This window comes from Meriones unguiculatus, chromosome 5 (genome assembly GCF_030254825.1).
Source record: "Meriones unguiculatus strain TT.TT164.6M chromosome 5, Bangor_MerUng_6.1, whole genome shotgun sequence".
Lineage (NCBI taxonomy): Eukaryota > Metazoa > Chordata > Mammalia > Rodentia > Muridae > Meriones > Meriones unguiculatus.
In genome coordinates, this window is record NC_083353.1 from 108,536,968 (window position 1) to 108,550,426 (window position 13,459).

Here is a 13,459-nt window from a genome sequence, read left to right on the forward strand (position 1 = left end):
GGTGGTTTATTGTTGTTGGTGGTGGTGGTTGGTTTTTTGTTTTTTTTTTTTTTTTTTTTTTGGTTTTTGTTTTTGTTTTGGTTTGGTTTTTTGGTTTTTGCTTGGTTGATTTGTTCATTGGTTGGTTGGTTGGTTGAGTTTTTGAGACAGGTTTCTTGGTGTAATTCAAGCTGGCCTCAAACTTGGAGATCTGCCTGCCTCTGCTTCTGCCTCTGCCTCTGCCTCTGCCTCTGCCTCTGCCTCTGCCTCTGCCTCTGCCTCTGCCTCTGCCTCTGCCTCTGCCTCTGCCTCTGCCTCCAGAGTGTTAGGATGAAAGGCATGTGCCACCACTGCCCAGCTGCTCATGGCCTTTTTTAGCAGAGAAATATAAAAGTAGCTAAGACACCTCCCAAAGGAATCAGCTTTAAATACCACTAAATTTGACTTTGGAGGCTATTTCCAACATGCGGACTTTGAGGAAACACATTCAAACGACAGCAAATGTATTAATCATTGCGAGGCTCAGCCAGATCTCTGTAGAACAAAAAAAGTATACAGACAATAAGCTGAAAGTCCTCTAAGCCCATTTCTACAATTTCATGAGTCCATAGACCCACACAGCTACCTGTGATCCTCGGAGAAAATCCTGGATCCAAGGATCCCAGTTGAGGTCTCAGGAATGGGAGGAATTGGCATTTAACAGAATCTGAAGAGCTACAGTGGCCACATCCAAACTTTAGTCACACTATGTGACTTGTGACCATTTGTAAGAAGCCTTCCTACAAAATGGGTGACTTGTAGTAATTAAAAAATAAAAATGAGTGTTGGGCTATATAATGTTTATTATTAGCCCTAAGATTGTCACTGTGGTATTATGTAACCTGCTATCACAAATAATGAGACACAGACACTTGTTAGATTTATAACTGCCTGATTTACCTTGAACTGGGCAGATATTTCACTTACATTGACTCAATATCCTCACCATCCATCTCCCAGCCCTCATCCAGTGCCATCCGCCTTAATCCTCCTCATCTGGTCTACCTTCCATCCATAATCCCATGGTACTTGCTTATATTCTTCATCTGGGCCTTTTTTCTGAGTCCTTCCTCCCAGCCCACATGGTTTCTTCTCCACGCTAACCCTTCATGGTGTCCTCCTTCTTCCTCTTTTCCAGTTCAAGGGTTTCCCATAATTCCCTCTTCAACCCAAAAGCCGGTGAGCCTTAGCCATGCCTACCCTATCCTGATCTGCCCAGGTATAGGCAATTTAGTCAATCAATCAGGTGCTAGGCAGGTTTACACAACAAGGATATGTGCTCTTCTGAGCAGGGACAAGATCTTGGGTGCCAGTAATTAACATTAGACTACATAGCACCTGCCCAACCCCCAACAGGTGACAGAAAAACAGGTCTCTGTGTTCCACCTTGACAAGGCCCATAAGGTTCATTTTAAGACACTGACATAACAAAAGACACTTCCTGTTTCACTGCAGCCCAGCTTAGTGAGACCAACCAGGATGATAATCAGGTCTGGATGATAAAGCCCAGGCAAGAAATGATGTTTGGGCCCATAACCCTGGGAAGAGAGATAAATATGAACAGCACCCAGTCACTTGTCACTACCCCACACTTCTACTATTTTCTGCCTCATAAACAGCTCCCAGCAGGAGGCTGAAGAAGAGCGTGGCTAGTCAGAGGGCAGAAACATGGGGCAAGAATGAAAAACACATCTGAAGCCTACGAGATAGCTTTTGATTCAAATAGCTTGGAGGGTTCTGGGAAAGCAATGATTCTTGAGCTAACAAATCAGATAAGTGTGAATTCAGACACAATACACTTTTGCATGAAGGAACAGCAGTGGCTTCAGAGAACCAGACTGTTTGTTGACATGATTTCCAGCCCAGAGAAATAGGTAACAGGTCAAAAGACGCTAGCATGGCCCTAGCCCAGGGTTCATCAGCCGTTCCAGAGAATTTCATCCCAGACATGCCCAGCTACTCTAGGTGGAGACTGAGCAGGGAGGGGCCGTAGAAAGTCAACTCTCTCCCAAGGCCTGGCCTCCACCATGAATGAAAGAGACCCTGGAAAGCCGGGACGGCAACCTGTGTAATATGCAGTCATTGGTGGTGGAGAGGGTGATGACGCTCAGCTGCTACCGAGGCTCTGAGCCCGCAGTTCTGACAGGATGCAGTAAACACTGCCCTGAGACAGAATGGAAACTGTTCTCATTCCAGGAGAGAAATGTTCACTCACTGTTCAAGAAGTGGAACCTTCTCTTTCCCTGAACCGGTCATTTCACAGAAGCTTTTAGAGTAGTCACTCTGTCCATAGGAACCAAGTCCTGCCTGCACCAATCATCTACTGCAGAGAGATGGACCCTGCAGTTTTTATTTCACTGGTATACACTTGTCTAATTTTCCTCCCTAAAAAAAAATTAATAATTCTGAATTAATATATATGTGTGCATGTGTGTGTGTGTGTGTGTGTGTGTGTGTGTTCTACGACACACACAGTTTGAGGACCTTTGACACATGTCACAAAGAATCAAATCGGAATTTTAGGCACCACGGCCAAAAATAAAAGCAATTTGTCGATACTTTAAGAACAAGATGGTGGCTACATGAGCCTGGTCTTTTGTGTCTTCTGATGTCCTACACAGACATCTGACGCCTGAACAAAGGGCCAGGCTACATGTCAGTGTCTACCTAGACGCAGACCTCACATACACGGTACACATTGACTCTCTCCCCAGCTCCTTCAATAGACTCCCACCCTCACTCCACTGTAAAGCCTCTCTGGGGACTAGCCCATTGCCCCCTTATGGTGTATTTCTGTAAATTGTCTTTTCTTTTCTTTTTTCCGTGCTCTGGGGAAATTATTTTAACTTCCTGCATCACCAGCCTTCCCTAGGCCATTTTCAAAAGCATATGGAAAATTAAAGGAGCCCCCTCAAGGAAAAGACAAGTGACCATATTCTACAGCTCAGATATGCTTCACCTCTTTCACTTCTTCTCTTTTACCTGTTATTTCTGCCTATTTTTCTGTAACTGAACCAAAAAAAAAAATGCCATACCCAATTGTTAAAAATACCCTGTTGCCCTAAGGTTCAGTGTCCACCCTTTGGTTAACATTCCTTTGCCAGGGGGTTGGTCTCCAGATGCTATCTCTCTGTCCTGCTTGTCCAGCTCTTCAATCCCCTTGCTCTCTGCTCATCTTCCTTGGAAGAAGAGAAGGATCGCCATTCCTTCCTCTCTGTTGTCTCCTCCCAAACTCCTCTTCCACAGGTAGATAAGCTAGTGGCTTGAAATGCACACAAAAACCCATTCTCTATTGTGTCTTCATAGCATTGCTTCTGTGACTGATGGTCATAAGGGAATGCCAATGGAAAGAAACAGTTTGACTCCCTCTGCCTCCCTGATGCTGGGACTCCCTCTCCTTCCCTTCATCATTATTCCAGTGGAGCCAGAGAAAGACCCTTCCTCAGACTGAGTAATCAGAGGAGACTGAGACAGAGAGGTAGAGAGTCCCAGTGCACATGACTGGGAACCATAGGCAGGCTAACTCTGGTACCCAACAACTGAAATAGGACCTCGCCTTGGTCTGTATAAACCTCCTCTAACCAAAATAAATAAACAAATAACTAAATAAATCCTACCACAATTGAAAAGTAAAACCCAGTAAGGGGAGGATTTTCCCTAGAGACAGGCATGCACATTGAAGAAAACACATTGAAGAAAAGACTATTCCAAGGTAGCCTCTGGGACACCACAAACTTAAGGACTTATGAAGGCTACATCTCATTCATAAAGCAGAGCTTTTGAGATGATGCCCGTGCAGTGAACATGACCTGGAGGTGTCTGTCCATCACCTGCATGGGAAAGAAAGGCCAACTGCTTCAGAAAACTCCTCCCTGACCTTTTGTGAACTCCTCCTGGACTGGAAAACAAGGTGACTCTTGAGCCACATGCTAACTCCAGCCCATTCCCACCCTGTCAGACTCTCCTGGATTTTACTTTCATTTTTAATAAATCTATACTTCTGCTACTGTTTTGTGTGTGTGTGTGTGTGTGTGTGTGTGTGTGTGTTTCTCAATGCTTTGACCCAAAGAACCCAGATATCACATCATAAAAGGTCTCAAAGACTGCATCCTATAAAAGGGACCAGACTGTTGAGCAACCATAGGCACGGAGGCGGGGTGGATATGGTGTGTTCCAACCCTCACTCACACCCTGCCACAGCCATGATGGGGTTCCCCTCAGGCCCTTAAACTAAATGGGAGAGTAACTGGCACTGCCAGGATCCAAGCCAAAGACTGCTGTCCGCCCATTTGTCGGGTCTATCTTCCTACCTCCACGAACCTAATAAAGGCATGCCAGAGCTAGCCCAATCGAAAAACTCTCTCAAACTGTGTCTGGTGACTTGTCTCTTAGGTGATAAGTCCTATCAAGTTGTCCTATCAACCATCATCATACAGAAAAATCTTAGGTTTGTTAAATTACACCATAAGCACAATTTGGATTCAATTGTATTAAAATGTTGATAGATGCCTATTCTGTTATTCTGCCACTTATTAAAGGAAAAAAAAAGGTGTAAAGGTTGTTAACATTCCAAAGATCAAAATTCAGTACTCTGGTACAAAACTAAAATCCAGTCCTCTGCTTAAAACAATGTGGTTCTCTTAAGCTACGATCTACATTGAGCAGGATATGCAAAAAGGACAATGATTTTATCACATTTATCAAGATATGCATTTGTGTTTTCTGCTGTTTATCGGGCTTTTAGTTAGTTGTTAAAAAAAAAAAAGTCTTCCAAATCAGGATTTATTTTTATTGTTTTTATTAATCTTACTCTTCTAACCAAGTGGGCACCAGGTGTGCATGGGGTACAAAGACATACAGGGAGCAAAAGACTCATGCCCATAAATAAATAAAACAGAGGATCAAGGGACTCCTGAAAAGTCTTAGTAAGAGAATAGCCCCTAAAGACTCTTAGTATATCTTGACATGAAAAGAAAAAGGAAAAAAAAAAAAAAACTTAATTTGGGGTTACCTACATGGTCTTAAACACCCAACAGGAATGTGTAACTAGAATTAAAATAATTGAGAGCATTATTTTAAGACAAAGAAACCCTTCCCCCAACTATGATAAAGGACTCCCACCCCATCTCTGAAATATGTCCATGGCTTCCTTGCAGTTTATTACAACAGATTCTGGTTGTTTGGGAGACTCTGAGCAAATTCTCTTTACCGCCCATGTCACCAATCCTCTGTAGGGCATTTCACACAGCAAGAGTGACTATCTCGATTTACACAAGGATAGAAACCTAGGTTTCCCTATCCCATTTACAGATGCCATTCAGTGACTAAGGGAATCTTTTGCTGTTGTTTCAGTTGGCTTTTTTTTTTTTAATGAATACTGAGTTTCGTTATTATTTACTCACTTTTGGTGTGTGTTGCTGTTGTTGGCCACATTTCTGTTAGCATATTGTTTCTTTGTCTTATTGATTTACACGGTATCTGCTACTAGGTTTTCCCCTTAGCTTTTGTAATATTTATCTTTTTAAATTATTCTAACACTTGTACCAATAAAGACACAGGAGGCATAAACTGAGATAAAAACCTGACAGCTCAGTGAGGTAACCATATTTTCTTAACTATATACAAAATATCTATTTACAAGCCTGATTTTACAACTAAACTGCTAGCACTTTTTGTTTGTTTTCAAAACAGGATTTCTCTGTCCTGGCTATTCTGGAACTTGCTCTATAAACCAGGCTGGCCTCAAACTTAGTGTTAAAAATGTTGTGCACAACAGATATTATATGGAAGCAGTTTATTGGATAAAGAATGGAGGCGGGGGGGAAGGAGAAGAAGATATGGTAGGGGGAAGGGAAGGGGCACCCCAACAGAAAAAGGGGAGAGAGCAGGAGAGACAGGGAGAGGGAGAGAGCAAGAGAGTGCAAGAGAGCAAGAGCAGGAGAAAGAAGAAAGAGGCAGGGGTCCTTTTACCCCAGACCCCTCATGGGCGGTGACCAACAATGATATCATAGGTTACTAGGCAATAGAGAAACAGGCTACCTAAATGCTAAGGCTTAGATTTGCCTGCCTCCCCCGCCCAAGTGCTGGGAATAAAGGCATGCACCACCATGCCCAGCCAAACTGTGAGCTTTTTAGAAATCACTTTTTGTGTTCTTTTACCTAGCTAGTCTACCTTTCTCTTGAGCTACTCTAAACCCATAGTGGCTCCTTAGTTCTTTCCTAGAATACTGTTTTATCACACACACACACAGACACACACATACAGAGAGACAGAGAGACAGAGAGAGAGAGAAAGGGCTCCTTGGCAGGTTGAACCATGTCACTGTCATGGGATTGGGGAGGAGACTGGTGCTCCAAGCCAAGTCCATTTCACCTTTATGATGAGGTAGTTCCCTTGGGTGATAGAGCAAAGACCACAAAACCTCTCCCAAGCAATTTGCCTTGAAATAGGCAGGAACCTTCCACTCTTTAGCATTATCTATGGAGACTTTCAGAGGCACAGTCAAACTGCATCTCTTCAGGACACACCTAAGTTCACCTGACATCTGTTTAAGCTTTTATATTTTGCTAACAATTAGGTTTTCTAGGTACACTAATCAAATACCCTGCAACAGCTTTGTCATGTGTTGTCATCATTTAATGGTGTTGGACACAGAATGTTGAATTTTAATCTTTTTCTTCATTGTTTTTGTCTTTGTTATCATGGTTGCAACACTAATTCAATTATTCTTCTAGGTCTTTTACAGGTCTGTGTTTATATTCCAGATTTGGTCCATCTGGAAAGTACCAGCACAGGAGTTCGCTGAACACTTTTTTTCATCCAAATACTGAGACTGTTGTTACATCATTTTCTGAACTATCATTCCCTCCCCTAATGTTCTAAAGTCCTGGGAGTGGGGATGTCTTTAATAAGCATTTAAACTACACCGACAGAATTTCACTCCAGTCCTCACTCTGTGTCCTCCTTGATGAGCGAGCCTTAAGATGCAGGTGGTAGCTGAGAACTCCGCCCCGTTCAAGATCTGGAAAAAATCTGAGTCCTTCAACCCATTCTATCAAATGGGACTGGGCCTGTAAGACGGTTGGTAGGTAATAACACTTGCTGTCAAGCCTGAGGACCTGAGTTCCATCCCCAGAGCCTGATGGAACGGGAGAACCCATTCACACTAATGGTTCCCTGTCCTCCAGAGGCACGGCAAGGTACCCCACACATCCACACACACTAAACAAGATGTGATCCAATTTTCAAAAAGTAAATGTGCCCCTTTCCCCAAGCCTCTTTAAGGGAATCTTTGCAGAATGATGAAGGAAAGGAGATTACAGTCTCTCTTCACAGCCATCTCTTCCTACCAAAGCTTTGTCAACTCTTTCCTTGGCTAGATCTGAAATGTATCCTAATCCCACATCTGGTCCCACAGAATAGAGATATTCTGTGAAGTCAAATGTTTTGTCCAGCCTAACACACGCAGTTTTGGGTAAAGAACACAGGGCACTGCAAAAGGAAACATTTCTTAAGGTGCCCTCTTCATTCAATAAGATAAGTGGGGGTGGGGAGGGGACACCAAAGAAGTCAGGGCTTCAAAGTGAGACCAATGGCTGTCCTTTAGAACAGCCATTACAAATGCATATAAATTAGTGCAGTCGATGGAAATTTGAGACATTTTTGGAGAGCTTTTATTTTTATGGGTATTCAATGGCCGCCACCCTCTAAAAGGGCCAAGGACTACCCAGCTACCCTGCTGCTGCTGCTCTCCAGAGGCAGCTCCGTGGAAAAGGGCTACTCTCCCATCTGCTCTGTGACTTGTAGCGTGTTCAAATCTCAACTACTGGGTCACACTACTTCAGAAGAAAACGTTAATGCCACCTCAGGGAATACGGTTTCCTCGCATTCCTTTGGCTCCGAAGGTCTTCCCGGCCCCGTGTATGTGCCCTGTAGGGTCCTGGAGCTGTCTGTCCTGGGCTCCCCACCAGTAAGATTCCCGCCCTGAGTCACGCAACTAGTCGGGGTGGTGCCTAAATTGCAAAGTTCGGCAGCGCCCCGTCCATCTTTCGGGTGAGAAAACGTATTAAACGGGCTAACGAGTGTTCCTGATTCTTTGTCCGAAATACTCGTCCCCGGCAGAGAACCCTGAATCTTGCATGGTTTAACGTCCTCAGCATCCCCCAACTACTGCTCCTCCACGGGTCGGCGCCCCTCTCCACCTGAAACAGCCAGCGCCGCGTTAGCGGTTCGTGTGTCTGCCGCAGCACCGCGGCGGCCCTTCCCACAGTGCCCCGGGGCGCGCGCGGGCTCCTGGGAGTTGTGGTCCAGCGACGCGCGGCGTTGCTGGGGCTGCTACGGGCTCGGCGCCGGCTTTGTCTGTCTGCGGGCGCGCGCCGCTGCGGTGAGTGAGGCCGAGGCCGGGTGTCTGCGCCCGGGAGAGGGGGCTGTGTCGTGAGCCAGCTGCCCCGGCCAGGGTGTTTGAGCAGGCCAGGCAGGCCATTCAGGCCGCAGTCGCCAGCTGCAGACAAGGGTGCGCTGGTGGGAGAGTGGGTGGGCCGCAGTCTACTGCGGAAGGGCCCCGCTGCGATGTCCGGGGAACCCCGGGGAGGCTGGGGCCCCGCGAGCTTGGGAGGGGCCACAGGAAGGTCCAGCTAGGCCAGGAGGTTCAGACTCCTCATGTAGGAAGATGAGAAGGGAGTGGCATCCAGCGTGGGGGGAAACCCACCCTCACCCACAAACTCCTAATCGCTCCTTAAAATGCCTCTTTAGAGTTTCCCCCAGACCCTACAGATCACCCTGTGTGTCCTCCAGCCCCTCTCTCCTGAGGATGCCCCATTTTAGGCCTTGAATTTGTAGGGTGTGTCTCAAATGTAAGAGACCCCTCACTTTCTGGTCATCTGTTCTTCCGACAGCTATCTAATGAGACACTGTCAGCTTGTTTAGTGAGTGAAGAAAGTAGAGTCGGGGCTGTTAGGTTGCTTTGCCCCAGGTCATACACCGAGGGAACCGCGCAAGATTCCAAGTCTCTCAGAGCCTCATTCTGAGCCGTGATAGCATTTCTGATAGGAAAAGCAGCGTTTTGTGTCATGAAACCACTTTCTTCCAATGTCTTCAAGAATTTGATTGCTCTGACTTGAGATCACAGCTCTGCCTTGGCAATTTCCTGCTGTCAGTTTCTTGCTATTAATCATAGAGAGTCGGGAGACAGCTGACGGATAGTTGTTGGATATCTTTTAGCAGGCGGGGGGATGGAGGTATACACTCTGCTCGTTTCTTTTGACTTAACCGTGTTTTCTAGACACTCCAGTGAAAAGCCCAGCCCCAGGGAGGAGGCACCATGTGCTTTTCTTTGTGAATGTGCAGGGTTTTCTTGTTGGTTTTATTTTTAAAATGTCTTATATTTCTAAGTGAATGTGTTTGCACACTGATAGGGGAGCCCTTTGTAGCTTGTGTTTCACGTTGGAAGTGAATCCTTCAAATAAGATTACTTGTCATCACGATATTCAACTGAACCGGTATGGGTGTAAGAGTTAGCTACTTGGTTAATAAAACAGAGAATTAGCTGTGCGTGGTGGCACACACCTTTAGTCCCTGCACTTAGTGAGGCAGAGGCAGGTGGGTCTATGTGAGTTCAAGGCTAGTCTGATCTTCAAAGTGAGTCCAGGACAGCCAAGGTACACAAACCCTGTCTCAAAAAATATAAAAAATAAAAATAAAACAATTGTACCATCAGATTGCTAATTCATTAAGTTAGAAGTCCAGCATTTTGACTGGACATACTGAAACAAAGATTATATTGTGTATCATTACATAAAGTGTATAAACTCTTAAGCTTGGGGAATAAAAGCAGCAGCAGTTGCCTGGGAGGTAAAAGACCCCAATCTGATGTCAAGACCAAAGTACAAACAGAAGTGACTCCTACCTGGGGAATAACAGTAGGAAGTCCATGCTTACATGTCGTCTGCTTTCCACTGTCTCTTTGCTCCTAGAATCATTTTTTTGTTCAGCCAGTCCTGCTACCTTTAGCCTACTTTACAGTGATATTACCTCAAGCGGTCCCTATTTCTCTGTTTACACTTCAAACTGATGTCAGTTATCAGTTCTGCCCTTTATTGCTTGTTGTTTGGTTCGGTTTATTTATTTTTTTCTGTCCCTCAGGTACTCAAGACCAGCCCATGGAAGAATCCTACGAAGAGGTGGTGATTAAAGTCATACAGCAGGAGTGGACATGTTTGGGTTTCCAACAGCTACCCTGCTGGACTGTCATGGAAGATATGCGCAGAATGTAGCATTTTTCAGTGAGTGAGTCAGCTGGTTGCTGGGATGCCTTCAGAGCCCCTATTCTCAGGAGCAGAAGATGATTCACTGTTCTTCAGAGTTGCAGGATAAGCCTGCAAGCTGGAATTGGAAATGATAGTCAAAACAAAGCAAGCAAATGGTTATATAACTGAAATGGATAGACAGCTGAAAGGGTAGAAGGGTTAGCTGCCCAGTTAATACAACAGAATTAGGTGGGCATGGTGGCGAATGCCTTTAATCCCAGCACTTGGGAGGCAGAGGCACAGTTGCAGCCTGGTCTACAGAGCGAGTTCCAGGACAGCCAGGGCTACACAGCGAAACGGCCGCTCTCTCACAGTGTGAGAAAGAAAGAAACAAGGAAGAAGCTAATCTAGGATGAAAATGAATACACTTGTTCAGTTCTACCGTAGCTTAATAGGCTGAGAAGAACATGGGCTTTAAGAGAAGAAATTCCAGTCCTATTTGTATCATTAAAGAGGTTACATAACTTCCTTAAGCTTCCGACTTTTCATCTGTATAACTGGATAGGCAATAAGCTGCATCTTTTTAGAATTCAAGGCATAGACATAAAATATCTCAAATTATGCTGCTGCTTTTTTGAGATTATAAACTGTACTGTCAGGAGAGCAGACTAGAATAGGCTTTCATGAAGCCGGTGAGTGTAAGGCTCTCATTTGAATGTGTCTCTCCTTTGTGTGACTCTATGCCTTTTTTAAAGGGGTGCTTTTAAGGTTGAAAGCTTTAGTCCCTTCATATCCTCACTCCACACCTGTTTGGGAATTAGCTAAAACTTAGGTTAAAGTCTCTATGTGATTCTCTATATAATTTTATGAGCCCCTTTCTTTCCTTTCTCTGTGTAGCCTTGGCTGTCCTGGAACTCATTTTGTAGACCAGGCTGACCTTAAACTCCCAGAAATCTACCTGCCTCTGCCTCCTGAGTGCTAGGATTAAAGGTGTGCACCACCACCACCACCACCACTGCCTGCCCTTATGAGCCCTTTTTTTCCTTATAAAATAATTGTGTTAGTCCTGAGAGATGGTTCAGTGATTAAGAGCACTGGCTACTCTTCCAGGTGACCTGGGTTCAATTCCCAGCACCCCCTCAAAAGAGTAACTGTAATAGTGTCGCCTTTCCAAGACTTTGGAAGGCTACACTAAATTTAAAGGCAGCATATAGCTATGGAGTGTGTAATATTTGAATCCCAGATAATTCACCTATTGATAGTGCCCTCCCTATGCTCTCCTGTTCTTAGCCATCTCAGGGTGATTTTCAAGTCTAGTCATCTATGCAGAGTTCTTAGTATAATGCCTGGCACATAATCAGCCCTCTAAGGATTATGTTTCTTCTTTTCCCTGTTCTTCTCACTCAGCATATTGGTGCATCTTACATGACTTCCCTCTCATTTTACCAGATGTGATGACAGAAGCCCACAAGTATGATCATTCAGAGGCTACAGGATCCTCAAGCTGGGATTTCCAGAGTTCTTTCAGAAGAGAGAAGCTGGAACAAAAGTCCCCAGATTCTAAGACACTCCAGGAAGACTCACCTGGAGTGAGACAAAAGGTCTATGATTGCCAGGAATGTGGGAAATCTTTCCGGCAGAAAGGTAGCCTCACATTGCATGAGAGAATCCACACTGGTCAGAAGCCCTTTGAGTGCACCCAGTGTGGGAAAAGCTTCAGGGCCAAAGGCAATCTAGTTACCCATCAGCGAATCCACACGGGCGAGAAGCCCTACCAGTGCAAAGAGTGTGGGAAAAGCTTTAGTCAGCGAGGCAGCCTAGCTGTCCACGAGAGACTCCACACTGGACAGAAACCCTATGAGTGTGCCATTTGCCAGAGAAGCTTCAGGAATCAAAGCAATCTTGCTGTCCACCGGAGAGTCCACAGTGGTGAGAAGCCGTACAGGTGCGACCAATGTGGGAAAGCCTTCAGTCAGAAAGGAAGCTTAATTGTCCACATCAGAGTTCACACAGGCCTGAAGCCCTACGCATGTTCCCACTGCAGGAAGAGCTTCCACACCAGGGGGAATTGCATTCTGCATGGAAAAGTCCACACAGGAGAGACACCCTATCTCTGTGGCCAGTGTGGAAAGAGCTTCACTCAGAGAGGGAGCCTGGCTGTGCACCAGCGAAGCTGCTCACAGAGGCTTACTCTGTGAGCACTCTCCTCAAAGGGAGTTCTTATGAATTCAGAGTAGAAACCCTCTCTAATCAAGAACTCTATCCAACTCTGTAGGGTAAGTGGAAATTCTTCTGGAAGGACCAGCACTTGAAAGGGCAAACTGACTTTTTCCCTTTCCCCCAAATGAATATGAAAAATAAATGTCTTGTTTATCATTATCATGTGTTTTTTATAATCTCTTTATTTTTATCTAATCTGCTGAGGTATATTGTCTCTCCTGTCACAGTTAACCTTATCTCTGTATAGCAGATACAGATTTTAGATTTTTAGCCAATACCATAAGCCTTTTAAAAACATCATCTCCTGGGCTAGAGAAATAGTTCAGCCACTAAAGGCTAAGCTCAAAAGAAGAATTAAAAAAAAAAAAAAATCAGCTCTTCATCAATCTCAAGTTCCTTTTCTTCTGTACATATTCAGTTTACTCTGTATTCAACCCACTGGGCAGAATCCAAAGGATAACACTTTTTTTTTTTTTTTTTTTTTAGTAATCTTTTTGTTTAAGATTTATTTATTATTTATAGAGCATTCTGTCTGCATGTATGCCTGCACACTAGAAGATCTTACTAAATGGTTATGAGCCAGCATGGGATTGTTGGGAATTGAACTCAGGACCTTTGGAAGAACAGCCAGTGTTCTTAACCTCTGAACCATCTTTTCAGCCCCTTTAGTAATCTTTTTATTGAACCTAAATAATGAATCAGCCTGGTAACCTAATAAACCATTGCTATCCATCAAAGAGGTCCCAGTCTTACAAAACAAGTTTCCTTGCAAGCTTACAAAGGTGTGGAATATGCATATTGAGAATTACTTCCAATTAGAACGATCTAATTATCTAAGAATCCTATACTTGTATGTTATTTTCCGTTAACAGAATTCCAAACTCCCTGAGAAACACAGTGGCCTTTCACTCTTAAAGTAACTCCCTTGGAGACAGTAGCAAAGTTTTGAGGTTGAGAATACCTAGAAAGAAAGAAC

General features: G+C 44.4%; 1 protein-coding gene across 6 annotated transcripts; it reads left to right on the top strand.

Annotated features, from left to right (window-relative positions):
• Window positions 1-8,053: 8,053 nt before the first annotated feature.
• Znf32 (zinc finger protein 32) lies at window positions 8,054-12,642 on the top strand. Of its 6 annotated transcripts, none has more exons than XM_060384007.1 (3): window positions 8,054-8,531; window positions 10,160-10,299; window positions 11,671-12,642. In XM_060384007.1, the coding sequence occupies exons 2-3, from the start codon at window positions 10,230-10,232 to the stop codon at window positions 12,459-12,461; spliced, it is 861 nt and encodes a 286-aa protein (XP_060239990.1). In that variant the 5' UTR covers window positions 8,054-8,531; window positions 10,160-10,229; the 3' UTR covers window positions 12,462-12,642. The 6 variants fall into 6 exon arrangements, with proteins under 6 accessions (XP_060239990.1, XP_021503626.1, XP_060239991.1 ...); XM_021647951.2 differs by having other exon boundaries at window positions 8,054-8,402; XM_060384008.1 differs by having other exon boundaries at window positions 8,056-8,531; window positions 11,713-12,642.
• Window positions 12,643-13,459: the final 817 nt, after the last annotated feature.